The 25,810-nt window shown below is 47.2% G+C and overlaps 1 protein-coding gene across 1 annotated transcript in view; it reads left to right on the top strand.

The window, feature by feature from the left end:
- LOC138527271 (16 kDa beta-galactoside-binding lectin-like) overlaps nucleotides 1-25,810 on the top strand; it is a 146,204-nt gene that overhangs the window by 102,290 nt on the left and 18,104 nt on the right. The window contains exon 7 of the mRNA XM_069638366.1: nucleotides 9,284-9,467. Coding sequence (XP_069494467.1) covers nucleotides 9,284-9,467 — 184 coding nt within the window. The remainder of the gene's footprint in view (nucleotides 1-9,283; nucleotides 9,468-25,810) is intronic.

Raw genomic sequence — 25,810 nt, 5'->3', positions numbered from 1 at the left:
TGGGGTAGCCCTTCATTTAGCGTTGAACTGCCATGAAGCCATGACCATCTTGTGATCCAACCACAAGACCGTCTCTACCTTAGGACAGGCAATGTCCCTCTTCTGCTCTTTCAGGATGAGCAGGAGATCGATCCTAGTATAGGTCATGTGGCGTAGCAAAAGGAAAGTGTAGCCACCCGCCTGCGGGTGGGAGGCCCTCCAAACGTAAACCCAGAAGTGGTCTTCTAGGAGGCTAGCAAAGCCCATATTCTCTTTCCCCATTTGCTTGGTTGTATATCCTCTCGCTGACCACCAATTCCAACCTCTGGTCGGCCACTAGATTAAAATCCACCCCTACTAGCATGTGTCCCTCCCCCCATTCTTCTAATGCTACATAGATACTTCTTAAGAAGGGGAGCTGGCCCACATTCAGTACGTATACCGTGGCCAGGGTGAACATTACCCAATGTACCTGTTCCTTGAGGGTGAGGAATCGTTCCTCAAACGTCCTCTTAACCTCCTGGTGCCCTTTTATCTGGAAGGATCTGGCCAACACAATTCCCACCCCTTCCTTTTTAGAGTCTTTATAAGAAGCCCAAAACATTAGCCCCACCGCCCCCCTCCTCAATGGCCACCCCATCCCCTGCCTAAAGTGCGGTTCCTGTAGAAACAAGACGAATAACTATAGGCTTATATGTCAGTGACCGTTTATTTGGGAAGTTAAGAGCCTTAAGGTTAAGGGCTGCCACTTTTAGCTCAACCATTTCCTTTTCTGGGAAATGTTCCTATACCAGAAACCTCTGCCCTGTGTGGGGCCCCCGATGCTCTCCCCTATGTTTGCTGGATCTGCCTCCCTCACCCTCCCTTTCTCCTCCCTTTCTCCTTCCCCCCACCCTGTCCACCCACTCTGTCCTATAACAAAAATTCACACAATCAAATTGCATATGACCCTACTAAGTAGAGACCCCTGGATATCTCCAGGTCACCAGAGTATGTGGAGGCTAGCGGTGGGTCTTGCCTCCTCTACCCTGACTAGTGGGCGGGGGGACAACAGTCTTGTTCATGACCCCACCACTGAGTCATATTTTCATCCTCCCCGTTCATTTTAGAGGCGGTGACTGCCGCACCATGGACTTTCTTGTTCGTCTTGAGCTCCCCTCCTTCCTCTGCTCCTTAGGCTGGGCGAATGCACCCTTGAAACGTTCCCTCAGCTGCCACTGACTTTCCCTTTCTGGCTGTGCTCCTTCACTCTGCGATTCCTCAAGCTCAAATGCCAGGGCAAAAAGGAAGCGCCAGCAATTTCTCACCCCCTTTTCCTGGAGCCATTTCGTCTGGGCTCTACATTTTCAGCATTGGTCCAGGGTATAAACCGATATGTCTTGATACATTGTTACCTGGGCTCCTTCCCATTCTATCGCGTCCAGCTTGCGCGCCTTTTGCAGGATTTCTTCCTTGTTGCTGTATAGTGTCACTATTCCACCACTGAGCGCGGTCCCTTGCCACACCCTGCGCCCTGGTGGACCTTATCAAATTTGATGTCTTTCTCTCTGCTGGGGCCCCCAGTAGCTGGCGCAGCATCCGCTGCACAGACTTCTCCATGTCTTGTGGCATTTCCGTCTCTGCCGGGGAACCCCAGAATGCACAGGTTGTTCCTCTTTTCACTGTTTTCAAAGTCATACACCTTGCAACGGAACTCTCTGTCCCTGCGTTGAGCTCCTTTAGCCTCATCTCTACCTCAACGTCCACCATGTCTGTTGCGTGCTGCGTGTCCTCCAGTGCCTCCATCCAGAGCGCCACCTTTATTTTATTTTTTTATATTTTTAATTATCGGCAGAGGTTACAGCAAAACACATACGATAGAGAATCATGTATGATCATTACATCAGTAACACACAGTTTACACAAATGGATGCATTACATCAACATAAGGGGGAACCAGTCAGTTGTAGGCCATCGTGGCCTGAGGTTCAGTCCTGTGGGGGCCAGGTGAGTCACCTTCGGATGTGCCTTCAGCTTCATTGATGAGATAACTGTTGAAAGCAGCCCATATGTTCTTGGGGCGAGAGTTCACAGGGAGCATAGTTAGGTATTCCTCTTCACAAGTCCTGGACCAGGTGAGTGCTTTGAGCCACTTCTGGAAGGTTGGGGGGTGGGGGGCTCTTCCAGCACTGGAGTACACATTTTTTAGCTACCATGCAACTTATATTTAGGAACTTAGCTACCCGTCTAGTATCATCGGTATCCCACACTCCAAACAATATTCCCCGTGGTCTAGGATCGATCACTGTACCAGTGATGTCAGTGAGGGCCTTCAGGATCCCATCCCAGAAATCTCCCAATTTGTGACATGTCCAGAACATGTGTAAATGGCCTTCCGTCTTACAACGGGCACAGGTATGTGTGTCCATGTGGGTAAACCTAGAGATCTTTCGAGGAGTATAGTACAATCTGTTCAGTAGTTTAAACTGCATGACACGGTAATGAAAATTAAATGATACTCTATTCGTGTGTGAACACATCTTTTTCCAGAGATGGTCAGAGATCTCAAGTTCCAGTGCGTCCACCCACTCAGTATGTGCTTTGGAAGGCTGGGTCGGAGTCCCCACCAACAGCATTTTGTACAGAGTGGAGACAACATCGTGGACTCCACTCAAGTTAGCTAAATAGGCATCCTCTGGAGTGTCGGGAGGTTTGTAAGGAAAAGTAGGCCAACTGGCACGAAAGGCAGCACGGAGCAAGTAGTACTGTAACATCTCAACTGGATGAAGATGGGAGTCTGGCACATAATCTCGAATATTTCTTGCAGACCGCACCTGAGTGCCAGAGGAACTGTGCCCAAGATTTGTGTAGCTTCGCACAGTATTGTTTCCCGGGCCATATGGGCACATTGCTAAAAATATAACGCAGTTTAGGGACCAGGATCATCTTAGTGAGGGAGAGTTTCCCAGCGAGTGATAACGGAAGAGAGAGTCACCTCTTCATTTTTTGATTCAGCTAATTGTGCCGCGACTGCATAGTTATTTGTTAGCAAGGCAGACTTGGACAGGGACACCTTAACTCCCAAATATTTGATTCCTTGAGGGGACCAGTGGAGTGGATATTCCGAGACTGGTTGTTGGGTAGCGGCGGTGTGTGGAAGAATCTCCGACTTGGAGTAATTAATCGTGAAGACAGAAAAGGTGCCCACTCGTGTGATATCCCACAAAATGGGGTCCAGGTGGGTGGCGGGGTCTCTAATGTATAATAGCACATCATCTACATACAAGGGTATGATCTCAGAGGAGTCCTTCAGCCGTATCCCTTTATGGGCATGAGGTGCTCTAACATAATCCGCCATTGGCTCTATCACTAATGCGAAAAAGGATCGGGGAGAACGGACACCCCTGTCGGGTTCCTGGTAGAACTCAGGGGTGAGTCCGTCCGGCCATGGTGCCTTGCCCTCCGGAAGATCTGAGATGGGTCTAATGATCTCTTTCAATTCTCTAGTCAATTGGGAGATACATGTAGTAGGGATCTGGTCAAGGAGCTCTCTCATATGTTGCTCGCTATGTTTTGGGGGCAGTGCGTACAGGTTGGTGTAAAACTCAGCAAAGCTCTCCAATATCTGCTAGTCTGCCCATTGGGGGATGCCCTGTGCATCCTTGACGGACAAAATTGGGGTCTGACCCCATTCCCCTCTTGTTAGTTTTTCCAGTGTCCTTCCTGGTCTCTCACCCTCCCCGTATTTCCAAGCAGCCTGTGGGCGACTAAAGTCGCGGACCTCTCTCATGGCATGCGTTTCGAAGACTTTAAGTTCCTCACTTATTCGTGCAAGTTTAGTAGGGTCAGCTGCTGTCGCAGAGTCAAGTTCCAACTCCTGCAGTTTAGTCTCAGATCTATTGAGGTCATTTCTTATGGTAATGATATGGACATCCCCCTAATGTACACTTCAAAAGCGTCCCATCGGACCCCAACAGTGGTGTCCTGTGCAGAGTTGCACTCAAAGAAGGTCACAATGTCTGCCAGTATGTCAGCTTTGTATACTATGTCAAGGAGGGCAGCAGACTTGAAACGCTATGTGCTAAATGTAGGTATGGATGGTCCCAGGTCCACTGATAGGGTGATCGGAGCATGATCGGATAATGTGCGAGGAAGTATTTGGGCTTTACCTATCCTCCCCGCCAGGTCACCAGACACCAGAAAGAGATCAATTCTGGAGGAGCTATCGTGTACGGACGAATAGTAAGTGTATTCACGCAATTGGGGATGAAGGGACCTCCAAGCGTCACGGATGGCAAGTTCTAAGCAGTGTGTCTGTAATCTGCGTGCCGCACGTGACAGAGTTCTAGGTGCAGTTCCACGTCGAGAATTAGGTTCATATCACCTCCCCAAATAATTTGGATTCCCATATTGCCTGACAGAATAGCGGTGAGGACATCGAAAAAGCTTGGGGTCCACATTTGGACCATAGGTATTTACCAAAAGACATTCCCTGTTTACCATATTGCAATGTAGAACAACGTACCTGCCTTCGGGGTCAATGTAACTTTTATGCAGTGTGAATTTAATAGATTTATGGATTAATGTTAGTACGCCTCTGGCCTGCATAGAATAAGTTGTGTAAAACCTATTAGGCCCCCAGGATGGTTCAATACTCATTGCTAGTTGACCCTGAGTATGTGTTTCCTGCAGCATGAGTATCTTGATGCAATGCCTTTGGGCGTATGCTGCAATCTTACGAGCCTTGGAGTAGTTACTCAATCCCCAGACATTCCAGGACATTACAGTTATGGTCATATGTGTGTCCTAGGGTACATCCCAGCAAGTATAATTTAATGTGTGTGTCTACCAATAGGGCTATTGCCAATGTAACACCTCTTCATGACGTGAATTGCTGCTTTACCTCTGCCATTTTCGGTTTGAACCCTCAAAACAAATCCGCCCCCCGTCCACACCACCCCGTTATAACTGGCAGTGCCCCCCCCATCCCACAAACATCAACAAATTCCCCCAAACAGTTGGTGGCTGATCATTTTCAGCTTGGTCCCGCCACATTGCTGGCCCAACAGGGGCCCGCTCCTAACAAACCCTCTAGAGTAGACATTGCAACTGCAGTGGGGTGCGCTGTTGCCGTTCAATCAACTAAACAGGAGTAGTGGAGCACCAGAACTGGCACTCGAGACCAGCGGTAGCATCACTAAAGTACAGTTTAATTTCACCAGCACATGTAGTAGTGAAAAGCAGTACTAAGGTAGTTGCAGACATGAACAGTAACTTCCAAACAGCTTATGAGAAATGTAGCCCAACCATTATTAGTGGGTACCAGCACGTATTACAGTATAGGAGGTATATACCACCCGGGAGCGTACCTCATTGTAGCCTAAATGATTAGATGTACCACAACTGAATAGACTATTTCGAAATGATGTGAGTACCAGTAGGTTCCATATTCCTATCAACACAAGAACCAAAGGATATAGATGATAGAAAGATTAGAAAGGTCAGGAACAACCGGATTATGTCTCTGTCATTGCCCATGAGGTCCTCAACTGGATTATGTAGTGGTATCTGTGCCTCTATAAACTTCACCGCTTCATCGTGTACTGTGAAAAATTATAATTTCTCCCTGAATGTGAACTTAAGTCGAGCAGGGAACAGTATTGCATAGGAGATGCTTTGTTCTCTCAGCATCTTTTTAACTCTGAGAAACGGGCGCCTCTCCTGCTGCACTCCCACAGAGAAGTCGGGGAAGATCCTGATTATTTGGGAGCGAAGGCTTAACTCCCCTTTTTCCTCGTGACAGACAGAGGATAAGGTCCCTGTCTCTGTAGCTCAGAATTTTAGCAATGACAGGTCTGGGGAAGTCTCCGGGTTTAGGTCGTGTGGTCAGGGCACGGTGTGCATTTTCAACAGTGAAAAAGGGGGACAGCTCAGGGTTGTCAAGTAGTTCTTTAAGCAGCCTTTAAGGGCATTTTCGGGGACATTGATAATCCGTATGTTGTTCCTGCGTGATCTGGATCATCGCATTTAGCTTTTACGGACGTCATATTGCGAGTGAGGGAGGCCACGGTATCCTGTAGAGAATGCAATCCATCCTCGTTAGCTGCAATTCTGCATTCTGCTTCCGTGATCCTAATGCCAGTTTGGTCTAGGCGGGATTTAAGGGATGCAACGTTAGCATTCATATCGTCCAGTTTTTCATGGAAGGAAGCTAAGTTTCTAGCCATGGATTCCATCACTACATTAAGGTCAGGGACCGGTGTATCTGGAGATAAGGCTGACTTCTCCAGGTTGGACGATGCGTGACCCATTTCTGGCCTAGGTGCTGCCTTGGCAAACCTATCCATGGCCCCCACTTTTTTGGCCCCACGGGATCTGTTCGACATGTCTATTCAGTTGCAAGTGTGGTTGGGCACTAGTATATGGTATCCAGTGGTGATATTTACTCAAGTGGTTCAGGCCACGGCCAATTAGCTCTCAGCAGGTGTAGCCAGTATCGATACAGAAGTGGAGTTGAGATGTAGCAATGTGGGGCGAGTCCGCGGGGCGTGGGCCATTGATAATGCAGTTTCTGGGGGCAGCCAACAAGTACAATGATGGGGATGCAGTCTGAGGGGCGATCAAACAACCATGCAAGTGGTATAGATGGGGAGGGTCCCAGTAACGTGAGTGGTATATGCAGCAGGCCCTGTGGGCGATGGCGGTGTGGCAAGTAGTCACCAGGGCTTGCATTCAAATGAGCGTGCAGTGCAAATTCATTAGGTTTGTGGGGGTCTGGGGAGGAGCAATCAGTTAGGTGCACCCAAATAGTGCTGTGCACTTTGTCCAGGGCCTCCGGAACCCAGGGGTCCCTCACGAGCTAATCCGAGCTTCAATGCAGGTATAAGAGGTGCTGATGATGGCTGGGGGTCTGTTCGCAATGGGCCTTGCGGTAGGTGGTGACAGGCTGCGCGGCGATAGGAGCTCTGGTTGAGGCTGCTGCTCTGTGCAATAGTTGTGAGGCAGGCGGGAGTTCAAGTATAGTGTAGAGGGGGAGATGAATATCCGCCCGGGCCTCCGTCACTCGAGTGTGGCCCCAAGTTATACTCCTCTCACCTATACTGTGAAGGCACACTCCGGGACGGCGTGCAGGGAAGTCGCTGGTGTCCCACGGGCAGTCAGAGAGCCCCTAGCAGAGCATGGCCCTTTAAAATATTCCTTCCCCGGGTCCGTGCGTGGGTGTTCAATGAACACGGATGTCTGGTTGCAGTGTCCAGGTGCCACGAGGCGGTCGCGAGGCTCCCTATGTAGTGTGGCTCACCCGCCGAGCCCGGCGTGATGTCGCCACCAGTCCCAAGCCCAGCAGTGCGGGGGTCTGCAAAAGTACGGAGCGGGAGGCCGCAGCCCCTTTCCCGGGTTTCAGGGCAGCTGACGGATTAGGCACTCCCCACCCACGTGACTCCAAGCGCGTGCGGGGCAGGCGACAGCAGCCCCTTTTTCTGTCCTCGGGGCAGCAGTCGGGATGAGGCACTCCCCGCCTGGTGGCCCCAGTCGCCGGCCGCATCGCAGCTCAGGTCCCAAGCACCGGCACCCTCCATAAAGGAAGACATTTAGGCGGTGTTTACAGCAGGCCCTGCTCAGGCAATGGGAAGTGTCCGCAGATGTCAACCCTCCGGGCAGCCCTGGGATGCAGCGGGTGTCTGCTTAATCCAGTCGCGGCCCAGGGCAGCTACACGGAAAGCTCATGCAGGCCGTCACGGAATCCAGCAAGGCGGTCAGATTTTCGGTCGGCTGCAGTTGGGTTACACAGCACCGATTTGCTCCAATATTGCCTCAGAGTATCGGCTGCACACAATGGCAATTGTGGCTGGAAGCAAGTGAGGTATCCGCCGATGGAATCGGATCTTCGTTGATGTCACACAGAGCACACAGCCTAGGTAGCCAATTCCTTGGTTGCTCAACAGCGTCCCCCCCAGACCTCCACCTTTATGACTCTTTCCGTGAGGGTCCCCCAATGAACCCTGGCCCTCTGCCCGAAATGCTTGTAACTACTTAAGGACAGCATGGATATCCTGGTGTATGCCACCCAGTGAACCAGTCTCATGTCTGGCTCCAGCTACCCCTGCCATAGTGCCCTCTCCAGTGGGGCCTGTCTTTAGGCCCTTGCCTCCCTCTTGCCCTGCCTTGTCAGGTATGTGGGGATTCCTCACTCCTCTGTGTGGTAAGGCCACTCCAACCAAGTCGTTTCTGGGGGCCCCCTAGGCAGACCACTCCTCACCTCTTACAAGTCCTCTGTGGGCCTGTGTGCTCTCCCAGGGCTTCACCAGGATATGGCTGCCTTTGCTGAAATGTTGCTGGGGGCCCGGAGGGCTATCGTGTTGGACCCGGGCCACTCCTCCCGCTCCTAAGCCACGGGGCGCCGTGGGTCTGGGGCCCACACCGGGCTTGGGTCGTATCTGGACCACTGCTGCATTCTCCTACCGTCTCACCTCTCAAAGGCCCTTGCCGGGCATGTGTGCTCATCCCGGTTCTCCCCAGGGTACACACATCTTGGTGCAACATTGTCAAGGGCCAGGGCACACGTCTAGCTGGTCCGGGCCGCACTCCCCAATCCCTCACCAAAGGCTGCTACGGGCCACCACCAGGCGTGGACGTATCCAGCCCACCACTTCACTCTCCCGCGATCCGCTGTGTTATAATGGGGGGGGCACCTCCTCCACGAGGTCCTCTCCATATCACCAGCTCTGTCGGGCGATCAACTATTCCGGTGCTTCTTGTCAGCTAGGCTTGCACAGGGGCGGGGAGTTGCAGTTCTCTCCCAGCTCCAGTCTTCCCCGCACCACCTCCGTAGACCTTTCCGTGGATCGTGGCGGGCCTGAGTGTCACTCCGCTTCACGGTTCGCACTCCCAAGACGGCAACACTGCAGCGGCCCAGGATCCGATCTGTCCCTCATCGTTCGCCCCTCAATCAGGGTTCTGGGGGGGCTAGACAACGCAACACTCTAGGCATATTCCAGGCATCCACCCAAGTCATGTTAGGTCCTCTATATTACTTCTTTTCAGGGCCAAGCGCCGAGCTCCTCTCACACAGCCATCTTCTTCCACGCCCCCTGGTGGTCTGGAATAGTTTGTTTTTAATAGTGTGAGATGTTTTATTGAATTGTTTAGGTGTTCTTGGGTGTTCTTAGGTGTTCTTAGCCATCTCATTCAGCTATCGTATTGCTGTTGATGATGGGGCTGATGGATTGGTATCTGGTATGCAATTGATATTTGAATATACACGTCTGCTGTTTGCATTCAAAATCTTGCACAACCATCAACTTATGGCATGTTCGTCTTTTTACAGATTTTCAATAAATTTCCACAAAGATGAAAAAAATATTCTGTGCCACTTTGATCCACGCTTTAACTATGGCACCTGCAAGAATATCACTGTGTGCAACGTAATGCAAAATGGCGAATGGGGAATAGAGGATTGCTTTGGTGGTGATAAACATCCATTTCCATTCACTCCCGGAGGAGACTATACGGTAATTAAAACTGCATCTCTTTCATTTGTCAATATTTCATTCATAATGTTATTGTTGAAAATTGCTGCAGGGCAATTAAACGTTCATTGTAAGCATGGTGGTAACCTTAAAACATGTGGCATTGCAAAAGGTTACAGTATTTAAAATAGCAGCCAATGATACGCTAGGATTACATGGGATGTTTGCTGCCTTGAATACCCAACATGGAAGGCACTTGTTGGGATATCTATCCCTTGCAATGCCAACTCTTAATTAGATTGCCTTTTTACAATGTGAGAAGTTTAAAATAGCTTGTTTTCTACCATCACTACAACACTAATAATGAGTCTCAACAGTAAATATGTCAAAGGTAGCCAAAATTCAAAGTGGTTCTTTAAATGACTGATTTTTTACAAAGGGGAGCCCTCTCATTTCACAATCCACTTAAAAGGGGCGGGGGTTCCATGAGTGTGAGCAATATTTTCATTTTGATGCACTTTGTTGGTGTTTTTCCCCCGTTTCTATTTGACGCATGATTTTACTATGTGCCCCGTGACTGTGAAAGAGGCAAGTCATCTCCAGGGCTGTGCTTACTGACTCCCCGAACAGTAGAGTTCGGTCTCTTCAAAATGACCATCAAACTAATCACATAGTAATCATTCACACTCATTATCTGTAAAGTTAGCTAGTGCACAAGTGTTGTAACTTGGTTACGATAAAGACATCATGATTGTTATGCTATGTTATGTTATTTTATTTTGCATTAATATAGCGCCTTATATACCATTGGTATGGTCTGAAGGTGCTGGTAGGTTGAACGCCCTTGGGAACCGAAGTTCAGATCAGTAGAGGGAGTAGAGAGGAGTAGAGAGTAGAGTCAAAGGTGCGTTTGAGCACCGGCTATGTGTGCAGCTGATGCAGTATTCGTGTAATAGCTGCTTTTTAGTGGTAGGTGTGGTGGTTGAGAGATCAAGAGTATGTGTTCGTTCTGGCAGGATTTATCCAGACCGAGTGCGTTATACCTGAGGAGAACGCCTGGCTTGGGGGTGTGTAACCAACAGTGTTTTAATGCTGTGGAGAATGCGGTGGATGTTAGTATGAGAACAGTTATACCGAATGGTGTCATAGTATCTCTGTGCTCTAGTTGAGTGGTGGTGTAGAGGGGAGAGTAAGCGTGGTGGTGTGATATGATTTGTTATATGCTCTTTTAAACGTTCTCTGCATTCCAGACCATACTATGTACATCACGCAGTTCTATGCGCTTCAGTCTGTTCCATGCACTCCTATCCACTCCATGCATCCCAATCTCAGCCACACACTGGTTCGCTCGACGCACTCATGCACTCCAGTCCGCCCCTCGCGCTCCAGTCCGTCCTGCGGGTTGTAGTCTGTCCCACGTATGCACTCTTGTCAGCTCCATGCATGCCCTCTTGTCTGCCCCAGCGCGCTCCACTTGACTCGATCCATCCACTCTACGCATTCAGTATCTCTATGCAACTTGTCTGCTCTAGCAACAGGTCAGTTCTACTCTGGGCACTCGTTCGCTCTAGGCACTCGTTCGCTCCAGGGACTCGTCCTCTTTGTGCCCTCGCACGCACTATGTATTCACCTGCACTCAGCCCCTCTACGCACTCAGCCCCTCTACGCCCTCAACCTCTCTACGCACTCATCCCCTTCTACGCACACCTTTTTCATATGCCCGCTCTCGCTCATATGCACTTGTCGGCCCTACACACTAGTCTGTTCTATGCGGCCCTCCGCTCAATAAGTTCTTCTGCTCAGCCCATCCATCAATTTCCCGCACTCATCCATTCTATGCCCTCATCAGCTCTACATGCATTCATCCGTTCTACATGCTTTTCCGTTCTGCGCACTCACACGGTCTGAGTAAGTCCTCTGCTCTTGGCATTTGTCTGCTTTATCCCTCGTATGCACCATACCTTCCTCTGCTCTACGCATTCATTCACCCTATGCAATCACATGCTCTCTGCGCTTGCCCACTCCCCGACTAACCAGTTCCCTCCGCACTCATCCGCCCTCCGCACTCATCCGCCCTCCGCACTCATCCACCCTCCGCACTTATCTGCCCTCCGCACTTATCTGCCCTCCACACTCATCTGCCCTCCGCACTCATCTGTTCCCTGCACTCGTCCGCTCCCCGCACTCATCCGCTCTCCGCACTCATCCACGCACATCCGGTCCCCACGCATTCAACAGCAATATGTACTCATCAGCCTTATAGAGTCATTCGCTAATACGCAGTAATCCTATTCCATCTATTCGTCTGCTCTCTACACTCATCTGCTCTATACCTTCATCCGTTCTGTACACCCATCCGCTCTGTACACCCATCCGCTCTGTACACCCATCCGCTCTGTACACCCATCTGCTCTGTTCACCCATCCGCTCTGTACACCCATACGCTCTGTACACCCATCCGCTCTGTACATTCATCCGCTCTGTACACTCATCCGCCATGTACACTCATCCGCCATGTACACTCATCCGCTCTGTACACCCATCCGCTCTGTACACCCATCCGCACTGTACACTCATCCGCACTGTACACCCATCCGCACTGTACACTCATCCGCACTGTACACCCCTCTGCTCTGTACATTCATCCGCTCTGTACACTCGTCCGCTCTGAACACCCGTCCGCTATGTACGTTCATCAGCTCTGTACGCTCATCCGCTCTGTACCCTCATCCACTCTGTACAGTCAGGCGTTCTATACACTCAGGCGCTCTATACACTCAGGCGCTCTATGCATTCAGGCGCTTTATATACTCAGGTGCTCTATACTCTCAGGCGCTCTCTGCATTTATCCCCTCTTCATATCCAACCGCTCAACGTGATCATCCATTCTATACACTCATCCAGTTTACATATTCATTCGATGTATACACTCATTCAAATGATATAGTCATCGGTCCTTCTACTCGTGAGTTCTTCCACTCAACGCATTCATCCGGTCCACACGCCTCATCTATTGTAACAATTTCACCCACGCCATTCATTTCGTTCGCTCCTCTTGCATTATGTCCATTTCAGGAGTTTAAGTTTCTTTACTGTTGCCGTGTGATTTATTCTTATTAACCACTTCATTGTTTTGATCTATTTTATTCGGTTAATTCTGATTGTCCTTTTAGTTGATATTAGGGGTTTGCTGGCTGTCAATTCCTCGCATCAGGTAGTTTGTTGGGTTGGTGTCATTGAGATGCTGTTAGGCTGTTTGGGTTAGTTTGGTATAGTTGATTTAGGGGAAGAGCTAGGTTTTCAGCAGTTTGCGGAAATACGCTAAATCCTCAGTTAGTCGGATGTGGGGTGGGAGTGAGTTCCATAGCATGTGGGGCCAAGGCTGAGAATGATGATCTGCCTAACCTGACTGAGTTTGTCTTAGGTATGACTAGGAGGCCGGCTGAGCTTGATCTTAGGGCACGTGGGGGGTGATAGGGTTTTAGCTTGTCCTGAAGATATTGAGGTCCGGTTTTATGCAGTGCTCGATGGGAGATGCATAAGGTTTTGAAGGTCACCCTTCGCGGAACAGGAAGCCAGTGCAGTGTCTTAAGGGCTGGGGAGATGTGGTCTCTTGGGCCGAGCACAAGTAGCATTTTGGCTGCCACATTTTGTGCCCTTTGGAGTTTGTTCAGTTGGTAGGCGTGGATTATGAGGTATAGAGAGTTTGCATAGTCCAGTCTTGATATAACGATTGATTGGACCGCGGAGAGTCTGCTGGGAAAGGAGAGATATGGAAAGATGCGCGTAAGGGTTTTAAGGTGGTAGTGGCAGGACTTTGAGACGTTGTTGACTTGGCGCGAGAGTGTTAGGTCGGAGTCAAGGGTGCATCCAAGATTTTTCTCTGATTTGGAGCGGGTCGGTGAGTTGCCCATGGCGGGTGGCCAGGGTAGCATGTGCGGAAGAAGATCGGAGTTGCCACAAACCATGATTTCCGTTTTGCAGGGGTTTAACAAGAGGTGGCTTTGGGTCATCCAGCGTTCTGTGTCAAGGATGCAGGAGGCCAGGCCAGGTCGGGAGTTGGGTTTTGAGTTCAGGAGTTTTGGAATTAGTTGAGTGGCGTCGGCATAGTTGTAACACAGGATGTTGTGTGAACGAATTATTGGTGGGAGGGTGATCAAGTAGAGATTGAACAGGAGGGCGGATAGGCATGCTCCTTGTGGGACTCCCGTGTCAACAGGTCGGGCTTGGGAGGTATATGTGGAGAGTATTGTTATTTGGTACCTGTCTTTGAGGAATTAACCTATCCATTTAAGAGCGGTTCCACGAATTCCTAGGGCGTGGAGGCGGTCTAGGAGTATTGCGTGATTGATTGTGTCAAAGGCGGCGGATAGGTCAAGAAGGATTAGTACGGCGCATCCCACGGAGTCTGCTGTCATTTTAAGGTGATCCCAGATTGAGGTTGGCGTATTTTCAGTTCCGTGACGGGCTCTGACACCTGATTGTGTGGGGTCTAGGAGATTATTGGCTTTGCAAAGGCATTTAGTTGGGAGTAGGCGGTTCAGTCAATGAGTTTGCCAAGGAACCTGGTGTTTGAGATGGGGCGGTAGTTTTTGGGCTTGAGAGGGTTGAGGGAAGGTTTTTTAATCAGGGGTTTGACATGGACTGTTTTGAATGCGCCGGGAAAGATACCAGAGGAAAGGGAGGCATTTATGATGGATCTTGCGTGTTCTCCTGCGCAGGTGGAAGCAGAGATTTCTTTGAGGGTTGTTGCTGGGCAAGGGTCTAGCGGAGAGCCAGATGGTTTGCGGGCAGATAGAAGTTTGAGAAATTGCTCTGGTGATATTGGACTAAAGGATTCGAACGTTGGTTGCGGAGTGGTTGAAGCTGGTTGGCAGGTCGGTATGGGGGGAGTATTGCCTGGTGAATGTAAGAGCGTCAGTTTGGTGGCTAGAATATTTGTTCTTTTGAGAGCTGTGGTGTAAAAGTGGAGGGAGAGTGAGTCGCACAGTGATTGTGAGGGGGTCGGGACGGTCGTGGTACAAGCCGGTTTGGTGCATTCCGAGATGATTTTGTGGAGTTCTTGCTCAGGTTTTTGCAGTTTAGGATTCGGGAGTTGTAGTGGGCTTTTTTTGCTTTCCGGATTTCAGCCTTGTACTGATAAAGGTGTCGGGCCAGGGTGGACCGGCTCTCCCGGGTTTTGTATTTCTGCCATTTGCATATAGTTGTTTAGTGGTCTTCAACTCAGGGGTGAACCATTTGGGGAAGAGGCCACGGCGGGGTGATGGTTTGCAAGAGGGTGTGAGCCGCATCAGAGATGCGTTGAGCCATGAGTCAAAGGCGTCAGGGGTTACTTGTTTACTGAGTTGGCAAATAGGTGGTGGAGACTGGAGGAGCGCGTCGGCTAGATCCGGGACGATAGTTAGTTTTTTCCATTATTTGCGAAGATTAGGAGGTTCAGATTCAAGTACGGGAAGGGGGATGGGTGAGCGAATGGCGAACGAGAGAATGAAGTGATCGGACCAGATGATAGGGGTGGCGAGGTTTAGATGAATCCTGGTGTTGGAGCTAAAGATGGCATCAACAGTGTGTCCTTTATAGTGAGTCGGGCCATTTATGTGGGGTTGGAGGTTAATAGCACCTAAACCGTCAACCAGAGAGTGTGTCATAGGGTTGGTGGGGATGTCAAGCCATATGTTGAAGTCTCCAAGAAGGGTGACGTTGGGATGGTTTAGTTGAAGGGTGGCAATAGAGTAGCAGAGGTTGTTTGCGAATTGTCTATCGTAGCCAGGGGGCCTGTAGATTATTAGGAAGCTGTATGAGAGCGAGGTGGAGAGGGCCAGTTTAACGAGGAGAGATTCGCGGGAAGGAATGGAAGGTTGGTTGCATTATCGCTCTGGGCCAGAGTCAATGCGATTTGATATAAAGGTTTGACTCTATGCTTAAGTCATTTTCTGTAATAAGATGAAAGTCACCTTCTATAGTGAACATAGGAATGATCAGTTTGACATCAGGAGGTGCTTGATATAAGAATGCATATTTCACAAATGGTGGTGACCTAATTCAACAATATGCATATTCAGCATAGCATTGGCATGAAGGGAGGACAAGGTTGTAAGGGCAACAAAGATTTACCAAACATGTTTCCAAAGTGCCTAACCGTAAATAACATTTTCTTGCACATGTTCGCTTCATCACCTTTCTAATTCATATAAGTTCTAGCAGTAAGTACTCTTGGAAGGAGTGTTGCAGCAAGCCTAAAGGATTTAGCATTGTACCTCCAGCGTCTCTTCTTTGGAATTCGGCTATGACTGGTACGTTCGCATGATGTTCTTTGAAGGACATGATCACAGTTGTGCTAAAGATTCCTGCTCATCTCCCAAGTTACTTAATTCCTGTCGAGGCAAATTCTGACAACTCTTGCTGGAGACCTGCTCCAGGGTCGGACTTGGACAAGAAATTGGCCTGGCCACCCCTCGCCTCCAAAAGTCCCCCAACCCTTGCCTCACGACCCTTGACCTCTGATGACATCACCGGACGTGATGTCATTTGACCCACCCCAAAGTGACATCCCGGGAAGTGATGAAACACGACCTTTCACACCTTGAGAAAACAGAAAGTGGCATCAAATAGCATTGTTCCCAAGTACACTAGGGAAAATATGGTTATGATTTCACCAATGTGATATACATTTCATACAAGAATGGATCACCATATATATCATTAATATCTGTGTGTATAGATACATATTGTCAAATTACTATGAACCCAAGCAGACGTCCAAGGCCAAATGATATGTTATTGTATAGCACTTATGCTTAAGCTCTTTTTTATAGAACAAATATGCATACAATATCACACAACCTGTTTTGGTGCTCATTTATGGACTTAACAAGGATGAAAGGCTTTTTGAAGGCTTCTGTACGTGCAGACTCCTCAGTGCAATTTTGGTTGTTTGCATTATGTTATGTACAAAATGGATAATGTTTGGTGGTTTATTTATTTGGTAATGCACGCCAAACCCTTGGGTAGCCGGGCGCAACAGTGTACAGGAAAACTTAAGCTTGTTACAGTATTTGGCATACATATATAAAACACAACAGCAAAAAGACAGCATTTGGCATGAGGATATAAAACACAGCGGCAAAAAAGACAGCGAATATATGCAAGAATATATACAGACATATGTCCAGGAGCAGGGCATGTATTAGGATGTCCAAGGCACTCTAGCGAGACTATCTAAGCAGGGGACTAGATGTTAGTGTTAGTCAAGTTATGTCATTAGCACACAGCCATTTGATTATCTTGTGCCTGAATTTAGGGTACGGTTGTTCAGTTCTGAGGTCAAGCGGTAATTTGTTCCAGCAGTGAGCAGCTTTGACAGGAAAGCTAGTTCCTCCCTTAGTGGAGCGTTTACACCTAGGAGACTCTAGTTTGGAGGTGTTGGCAGATCTCGTGGGTCGCATGGAAGTTTTCCTAATGATTTTTTCCATTAGGTACAGTGGGGCTAGGTTGTTTAGACATTTAGAGGTGAGGGATGCTGTTTTAAGTAGGATTCTATCCGTTATTTTTAGCCAGTTAACCTCTTTCCTACAATTGGTGACAAGCTCTCTGTAGGGGATGTTTAGTGCTGCTCTCAGGGCATTATTCTGCAGTCTTTGAAGTTTGTCTGTGATGTATTTATTGGCACCAGAGTACAGGGCGTTGCAATAGTCTAACCTAGACATGATAAGAGCGTTAGCTAGGGTGATGCAGCTGGCACTGCAAAGGTATGGTCTGGATGCGCGGATGAGTTTGCAGGTGTAGGTGGTAGAAGAGGCGAGGGAGTTGACCTGCTTCTTGAGAGTGAGGGAGGAGTCCAGATAGAATCGAAGGGTTTTAACCACAGACATCACCTTGATAGGGTTGTTATCAATGCTGAAGGATGTGTAGCTTGGGCATAATTTTTGGATGTTGGCTTCAGAGCCTAGGATTAGTAACTCTGTTTTATCGTCATTCAGGCAGAGGCCATGTGAGGCCATCCATGCCTGAATGAGGGAGTATATCTTGTTCACCAAGGCTGAGTCTGTCTTGTAGTCGCCCGAAAGGGGTATGTGGATCTGGGTGTCATCTGCGTAGTTCGTGTAGATGACACCCAGTCTGACCAACTTTTCAAAAAGGCTTGGTGAAGATGTTGTACATGGTGGGGGAGACACAGGATCCTTGTGGGACACCACAGGTTATTTTGATAGGGTCAGCAGAGTCGGTAGTGGAGAAGACTTGCATGGTGCGATTAGCTAAGAAGGATTGGACCCAGGCTATGGCATCTCCGGTGAAGTTGGCGGCAGATTCGAGGTGGTTGCATAAGACTGCAGTGTCCACCAGGTCAAAAGCAGCCGACAAATCCAGTAAGAGGAGCAAGGCTGTTTTCCTGTTGTCCTTTAGTTCCTCAATTTGTGTCTTGAGGTCTAGCAGAACTGTTTCCACACCATGGAGTGGGCGGAAGCCAGATTGCCGTGAGCCAAGCTGGTGGTTAGCTTCCAGGTAATCCTGGATTTGTATGTAGGCAGCTCTGTCTAGGATTTTAAGAAGAAATGGCATGCTGGTGATTGGTCTGTAATTGATAGGGATGGTGGGGTCCAGAGTTTGTTTTTTCAGTAATGGGAGGACCCAATATTCTTTGAGGTTGGTGGGTACCGTTTTGGATTCAAAGGAAGAGTTTATGAGCTTGGAGATGAAGGGAGCTAGGTCCCTACCTGCATTCTTTATTAATTTTGCTGGGCAGGAATCGCCCTTACAATTTGAAGGTTTGAGGGAGAGTATTATTTTTTCTGTTTCAATTATGGAGATAGTCATGAATCTAAACTGTGCGGTAGTCTTATTCTCCTGAGATTGGGATATTTGTTGGTCCAGTGGTGACAGTGTGGCCTTTTTTTTTAGCAATTTTACATTGAAGCGAGGACATTTTGTTAGAAAGGGCGTTTTGGATGTTTGTGCACCAAACTTTGTTTTTGGGGGCCTTGTCTATTGGCTGAATAGGGGATTCCAGTGGCAGAGGATGGCGAAAAGCTCTTTAGTGTTAGAGTTGGCTTTTGCGATCCTGTCGTTGAAGGTGTTCTTCTTGGTTTGATTATTTCTTTTTTGTAAGATTTGGCAAATTCAGTTAGGTTATTTTTGTTATGTTCGGTGGGTGGGTGGCACCAGATGGATTGGAGCTTTCTTTTTGTAGTCTTAGAGATTTGAGGTGGGGCGTAAACCAGGCATTTAGGTGGGCTTCCTGTTTAGCATTGTATAATTTGGTTGGAGCAACTGCTTCTAGTGCTTTGATCATAGCATCGTTGAAAGTATTTACTAGGGTGTCCGGGTTGTTACTTTCCAATCCATATATGGCTGGAAGGAGGAGAGGGATAGTATTTTCAGCAGTCATATCCTTTTTGCTTCTGGTCTAGAGAGATGGAACCATGTTGTTGATTTTGTGGCTAAGGAGATCTAGAGTGGCGGAGAAGGTTATTAGATAATGATCAACCCGTGTCTGTGGAACAATGTCGGTGATACTGATGTTGCAGTTCAGTTCAGATACCCAGTCAAGGGTCCTTCCTTTGATTTGGGAGGGGAAGAGGACTTTTTGAACAACGCTGTGGTCCTTGAGCAGGGCTGCAACTGATTCTATGTGTTTATTGTTAGTTTCATTAAAGCCGAGGTTAAAGTCTCCCAATAGTAGGGTTTGGGAGTGGCCTTTAGTGTTGTTGGCTATAAGGCTAGTTAGATCATCTTTGAAGGTACCTAGTGGCCCAGGGGGTCTATATATCAGGTGGATTGAAAGCGTGCAGTTGTTAGAGAGGGACATTTTGGCTGTAAGTACTTCAGAAAATGAGTAGGAGACCGATGTGGCAAGCCTGATGGGATGGGTAGATTTGAAGATGATGGCTAGTCCGCCGCCTCTGGCATTAGGTCTGTCAGCTCTGAGAATTTGGTATTTATCGGGCACTGCTAGCATTAGTGTTGGTCCTGCAGCCTCATGAAGCCAAGTCTCAGTTATGGCCAATAGGTCCAAGTTGTCATTATTTAAGATGTCAGCAATTTCTGCGGCGTGGGCCACCACTGATCTCGCATTAATTAGGGATCCTAGTAGCGTTAGAGAGCTATTAGGTTTGGTAGTTTGACAAGTTTTAGGTGGTAGGGTATCTAAAGTTGTGCGAGTTTTAGTCGAAGTTTGATCACCGGTGTAGGTGGATTGCTTGACTGATCGATACAAGTTTTCTGGTTGGGTAATTGTATGTCTATTGGCGTTATTCTGGCGGTTGCTTACAGTTTCATAGATACTAGGTAGTCTGGACCTCAGTCTCAGGTTTCTATCCTTAGGAGGGCTGGTTTTGAAAGTAAATACCATTATGATGGATGTAACAGTGATGAGTATTAGGGTAAGGGTGACTTTAATGAGGGAGGTAGGGGACATTTGCTGACTATGCCAGGAGCATACTGTGAGCTGGCGTCTAAGTATTTAGTTTGGGTAGCAGATACGTACAGTAATATGACTGAGTCGTTAATGACTGGGCGGTACAGTGAACTAACATTTGGTACCTTTAAATTGTAGGGATGCAGTAAGGGTGTTTGAACATACTGACATCTAGTTTTGATTTTAGTGCAGGGGCTTAAAACACTAGTAAATTCAACCTTTTAGCAATCAGGGCTAAACCATAGTGAGAATTGCAGTATGCGCAAGCAGTGGGTCGTCTAAATTCGACTTTTGGCACAGGGCTAAAACATAGTGACAATTGCAGTATGCGCAAGCAGTGGGTCGTCTAAATTCGACTTTTGGCAATCAGGGCTAAAACATAGTGACAATTTCAATATGCGCAAGCAGTGGGTTGTCTAAGTTCGACTTTTGGCAATCAGGGCTAAAACATAATGACAATTGCAGTATGCGCAAGCAGTGGGTCATCTAAATTCGACTTTTGGCAATCAGGGCTAAAACATAGTGACAATTGCAGTATGCGCAAGCAGTGGGTCGTCTAAATTCGACTTTTGGCAATCAGGGCTAAAACATAGTGACAATTGCAGTATGCGCAAGCAGTGGGTCGTCTAACTTCGACTTTTGGCAATCAGGGCTAAAACATAGTGACAATTGCAGTATGTGCAAGCAGTGGGTCGTCTAAGTTCGACTTTTGGCAATCAGGGCTAAAACATAGTGACAATTGCAGAATGCGCAAGCAGTGGGTCATCTAAATTCGACTTTTGGCAATCAGGGCTAAAACATAGTGACAATTGCAGTATGCGCAAGCAGTGGGTCATCTAAAATTGACTTTTAGCGTCCAGGGCTCCTAGGTGATAAATATGCAACGAAGTGGCAGTGGTCAGGCAAGTTACAGCAGTCTAGGTGCAATTACTTAGTGGCTAGTATGGCCAGGAGACAAGAAAGTGACAGCAATTTAAATGCAGTTGTAAGGCTGCCGAGCAGGGTCATGGCTACTCAGGGTACAGTTTACTAATGTGAACGTTAGACAGGGCCGTTTCAGGTAATCTAGATGCAATTTGTAGAAGGAACCAGCAGTGAGCAGGATTATGGCGCACTGTCTGCCGTTTTCTGATGTACCACAAGTGAGCGTCATAGTAGAGGACGGAGAGACATGAGTCATGCGCCTCAGCGTTACGCCGCAGTATTAGTGTCATGAGGGCTTAGATGTTACCTTGCGTGGCGTGTGCTGGACAGGGTGTCTGGCAGACGGCAAACACAGGCATGAAACAGGCTCCAGCCTTGTCTCTGTGGGCCTTGGACGAGGTGGGCCGGCTCCACCTGCCGGCGACCAATCCGGTCAAAAGTAGGCAAGGCAGCCTATCAGGACCTAGTGCATGGGTCAGGTTAGGCACTAGAGACCCACAATGGCAGGTGGGCGGCCATCTTAGAACAATTAGGTACCTTGTGTAACTTGATGGCTTTAGGGTGCTATGGCAATATTTCTCACTCGAAATCTCGGCAGGGCAGGCTATTTTGCATTCGCTTTGCAGTGGTTCTGCAGATAATGGTGCTGCATTAAAAAGGATTGATTTTTCCAGTACAGCGCATCCGAAGTCAGCGCTTACCTAAATGCAGAGGTGGCAAGGACTTTGTGCAGGGGGGGCCGCTGCTCCAGCAGAGGCGGATCCTGGACCTGGAGCTCCTGCTCCTAGGCTGGAAGGTGGGAGTGGATCAGTCCAGGCATGAAACAGGCTCCAGCCTTGTCCCTGTGGGCCTTGGACGAGGTGGGCCGGCTCCGCCTGCCGGCGACCAATCCGGTCGAAACTAGGCAAGACAGCCTATCAGGACCTAGTGCATGGGTCAGGTTAGGCACTAGAGACACACAATGGCAGGTGGGCGGCCATCTTGGAACAATTAGGTACCTCGTGTACCTTGATGGCTTTAGGGTGCTGTGGCAATATTTCTCACTCGAAATCTCGTCAGGGCAGGCATATTTTGCATTCGCTTCGCAGCGGTTCTGCAGATAATGGTGCTGCATTAAAAAGGATTGATTTTTCCAGTATAGAGCATCCGAAGTCAGCGCTTACCTAAATGCTTCTGAGGTGGCAAGGACTTCGTGCAGGGGGGCCCGCTGCTCCAGCAGAGGCGGATCCTGGACCTGGAGCTCCTGCTCCTAGGCTGGAAGGTGGGAGTGATAATGCAAGGAAAGCTGGGTTTCTGCACTTTTTGCCAGTACTAGAAGGTGGATTTTTTAATTGAAAGGGCATACATGTTTCCCACGAATATTAAGTAGTGACCAAGCTTTGTGAAGCAGACCACACCAATCAAGTGAGATTCGGGAGGAATGCCGGATCTCCCCCCAAGCAAATTTTACAACTAATGGGTAAAATGGTGTATTTTACAGCACACCTTTAATGAGAAATTGGGTTTAAAAGCCACACAGTTTGGAATCTGCTTTGTAGAGTAACACATGAGAAAAATCCAGTCGATGCCAAGTCACCAACAGTGCACAGGAGCATTTTCCAATGCATTTACATGATGCCTTGCCCACAATATGTGTCAGTATAAAAACATTTTCAAACTGGCTGTGCCATACATTTCATTTCTGTCTGCACCAATATATTCCCACATAAGAACATATTCATGTTTGTTTTGCTCATCATGCCAGCAATTATACTATATGAAAACATGTCCATGATGGCTCTACCATTATAAATGGCAGTATCCCCATGTAAGAACATACTCCTGTTGGTTTTGTTGCCAAAAACAAATGGCATTCTACAGCAGGAAAACATGTTCACACTGGCTGCACCACAGTCGGCTAGTATGACCACTTAGGAACACTCCTCATGTTGACTTTATCTTTCATGCCAGTAAAAATGTGCATACCACAGTAAGAAAATATGCCAAGAGTGACTGCAAACATGTAAGTCAGTATGGGCACATAAGACACTCATGTTGGCATTCCTCTTGGTGCCAGTAGTAAATGCTATGCTACAGTAAGAAAACATGTCCAGACTGGCTGCATCAATATAGGTGAGGAAAGCCACATAAGGGCACTGCTCATGTTGGCTTTACACTTGATGTCAGTAAAAATGCTATGCTGCAGTAAGAAGATATGTTTGGACTGGATGTACAAATGTATGACAGTATAGTCACGTAATAAGACTCATCAAGATGTCTTTAACTTTGATGGTTGTAGAAATGCCATGCCGCAGTAACACAATTATTCCCATATTGTCTGCACCAATGTAGTCCAGTATAGCCATGTAAGAACAGTCACCATGTTGGCTTTATCCTATATGCCATTAACAAATGCCACACCACAGTAGGAACATGTTCCTACATGGCCATACTTGCCAACATCGGTGCAGCCTGGCTAGACATGTTTAGAAAATGTCTAGAGTAGATGCACACATTTAGACAAGTATGGCCACGTAAGAACACTCATCATGTTGGCTTCATCCTTTATGCCAGTAGGAAATGTCCTGCCACAATAGGAAAAGATCTCCTTATGGCCTGCACCAATGCAGTCCAGTATAGCCACATAAAAACACTCATCATGTTGGCTTTACCCTATATGCCATTAACAAATTCTACACCACAGTAAGAAAAAGTTCTTCCATGGCCATATTTGGCAACATTGGTGCAGCCTGGCTAGACATTTTTAAAACATGTCCATACTGAATGAACGAATGTAGACAAGTATGGCCACATTAGACCACTCATCATGTTGGATTTAACCTTGATGTCAGCAAACCATGCCATGTCACAGTAAGAAAATATGGCCAGACTGGCTACAACAATGGAGTACAGTATGGTCTCATAAGGGAACGCACTCATCATGTGGGCTTTATCCTTGATGTCCTTAAAAAATGCCACACCACACTAAGAATATACCCTCCTCGGGCTCCCAGAACAGCCCTCCCACATCCGCGTAGCACGCAGCGGGAACCAGCACAGAGGGAGAGTTTACTTGTTCCTGCACCTGATCGATGTAGCCCAAGCAGCTCCATCTCATGGCCTCTGGGTGTCTGAATGTGCAGGGAGATGCAGGAGCAGCCTTTGGACTTGTTTAGTCCTGCAGTAACCCAACTTATATCCCAATATGCTATGCAAAGCTGACAAAGCAAACCGTCCCTGACCTTGCATGGTCCATTGGGCATGTGCTCTGGAGTACTCAACTGTCATAGGGAAACCAGGTTTCCAGGTACAGTTAAAGCCATCATGGGCAAGTCAGCACCATGTTACCCATTATGAACAAGACACCTCTGTTTACACCCCATAATGCTTGCAATCATAAGTGCCACCCATTTGTACATGCGTGGCAGGAGACAATATCCTTCAATATAAGGGCTGTATTCCTCGCACTCTTGCAGATTGAATTTATATAGTTATTCTCAGCATGTACAACTCTTTCATTTATTTTGTAAAAAAATATAATTGTATTTAATTTCTGTGTAAAAAAAAATAGTATATTAAAGCATTTAAACATATATGATATCTGCTGCCAGTGATCGCTGCATTGAAACAGCATCGGATCAACAATGAGGGCATTCCAGCATTGGGAGCAGGAATGAAGACCTCTTGCAAGTTGAGTGAACTCAGTAACTCGTAGCAACTACAGTAAAAGAGCTCACTGTAGATCGAGCCTGTGTCCTTGGAAATCAGCACATCTTACTAACATTGCTCCTGTGAGGAGGAACTGTGCAGGCCTTATGATTAGACTGGGCTTATTATATAGCTGTTCGGAAGAATACATAAACCTTTGCCAAGAAAAGAATACACCTCTCTCTAAGACTGTATTACTCCTGAAGAATGTTCGGCACAAAGGGCATTGAGAACAGAAACATGTCATGTTGAGCATTGCTTGCTACAAATCAAATGTGCAATTGAAATTTGATTACAATTTATGAACAATAATATCATTTGTTACCAAGAAAATGGATAACTGATCATTAGTGGCATCACTGGTTGAAAAACATGTATCTTTTTTTCAAAATATGTATGTATGAGGAATGTAGTGGAACATAATGACATAAGTGTTCAGGATTAGAGCCTCCTGGACAGTGTCTGATTAGTCAGATGGTTGGCGTGTTGTGATAAGGAGTGGTACAGGACAATAGGTTTTTGACACGAAAGGATGATGACAGAAGATAGGATGATTAGATTTGGAAACCCCAGAGCGATCTGCATGCAATATAGTCTTCCTGAGAGAATCACATAACGAGTAGTCGTATGAGGATGCTTTTAAGTGAACACAATAGGAGTATGAAAGTGATATTATTTATGTTTATGAACCTCCAAACTGAGTTAGGGGTAGAATATGATATATGTAGTGTAGTTTCTAAGGCTGCAATGCATGATGAAAGATCATCATAACCATACAAACCTATGTAAAAAAATAGGGGTACAAACGACTAGAATGGTTCAAAACACTTGGCACTGAAGCCGAGAATTATTCAGATGATTTGAACCCCGAATAAAGCAGCGCAAAGAGATGGATGTATATGTGTTGGAATGATCTAACTGGAAATGTTGGAAGCTTTTTCTCTTCACTTCAATTTCATTTCATTTATCACATTCTTTGGGTTTAATTTAGTGTTTAATGGATTCTAGTGTTGGACCTTTTTTCAGAGTCAAATCCATTCAACTTAGTTCAAACCAATCAGGGCCTCAGGTTCATAAAGGTTTGAATCTGTTTGAACCAGGATCAGAAAATGCCAATCATGTTAAGGGTCAATTCGAATCCAATAATGAACTAACTCGGTAGGGTTAGAACTAATTCAAAATGGTTCAAGCCATGAATGATTTGAATTCAGATTTTCAACACTAACATTATAGAAAGTCATAATTCTATTAAAGACATGTAGGCAAAGGATTATGTTTCACTCTCAACTTCACTTCTCGAGCAACAAATATTAAACAATAATATATACAGTAGCAAAGCATAAAAACTACAACTCCCATT

Source organism: Ambystoma mexicanum, chromosome 14, assembly GCF_040938575.1.
Source record: "Ambystoma mexicanum isolate Mex_15411 chromosome 14, UKY_AmexF1_1, whole genome shotgun sequence".
Lineage (NCBI taxonomy): Eukaryota > Metazoa > Chordata > Amphibia > Caudata > Ambystomatidae > Ambystoma > Ambystoma mexicanum.
The sequence above is the reverse complement of the archived record's forward strand: the minus strand, read 5'-3'. Positions and strand labels throughout refer to the sequence as shown.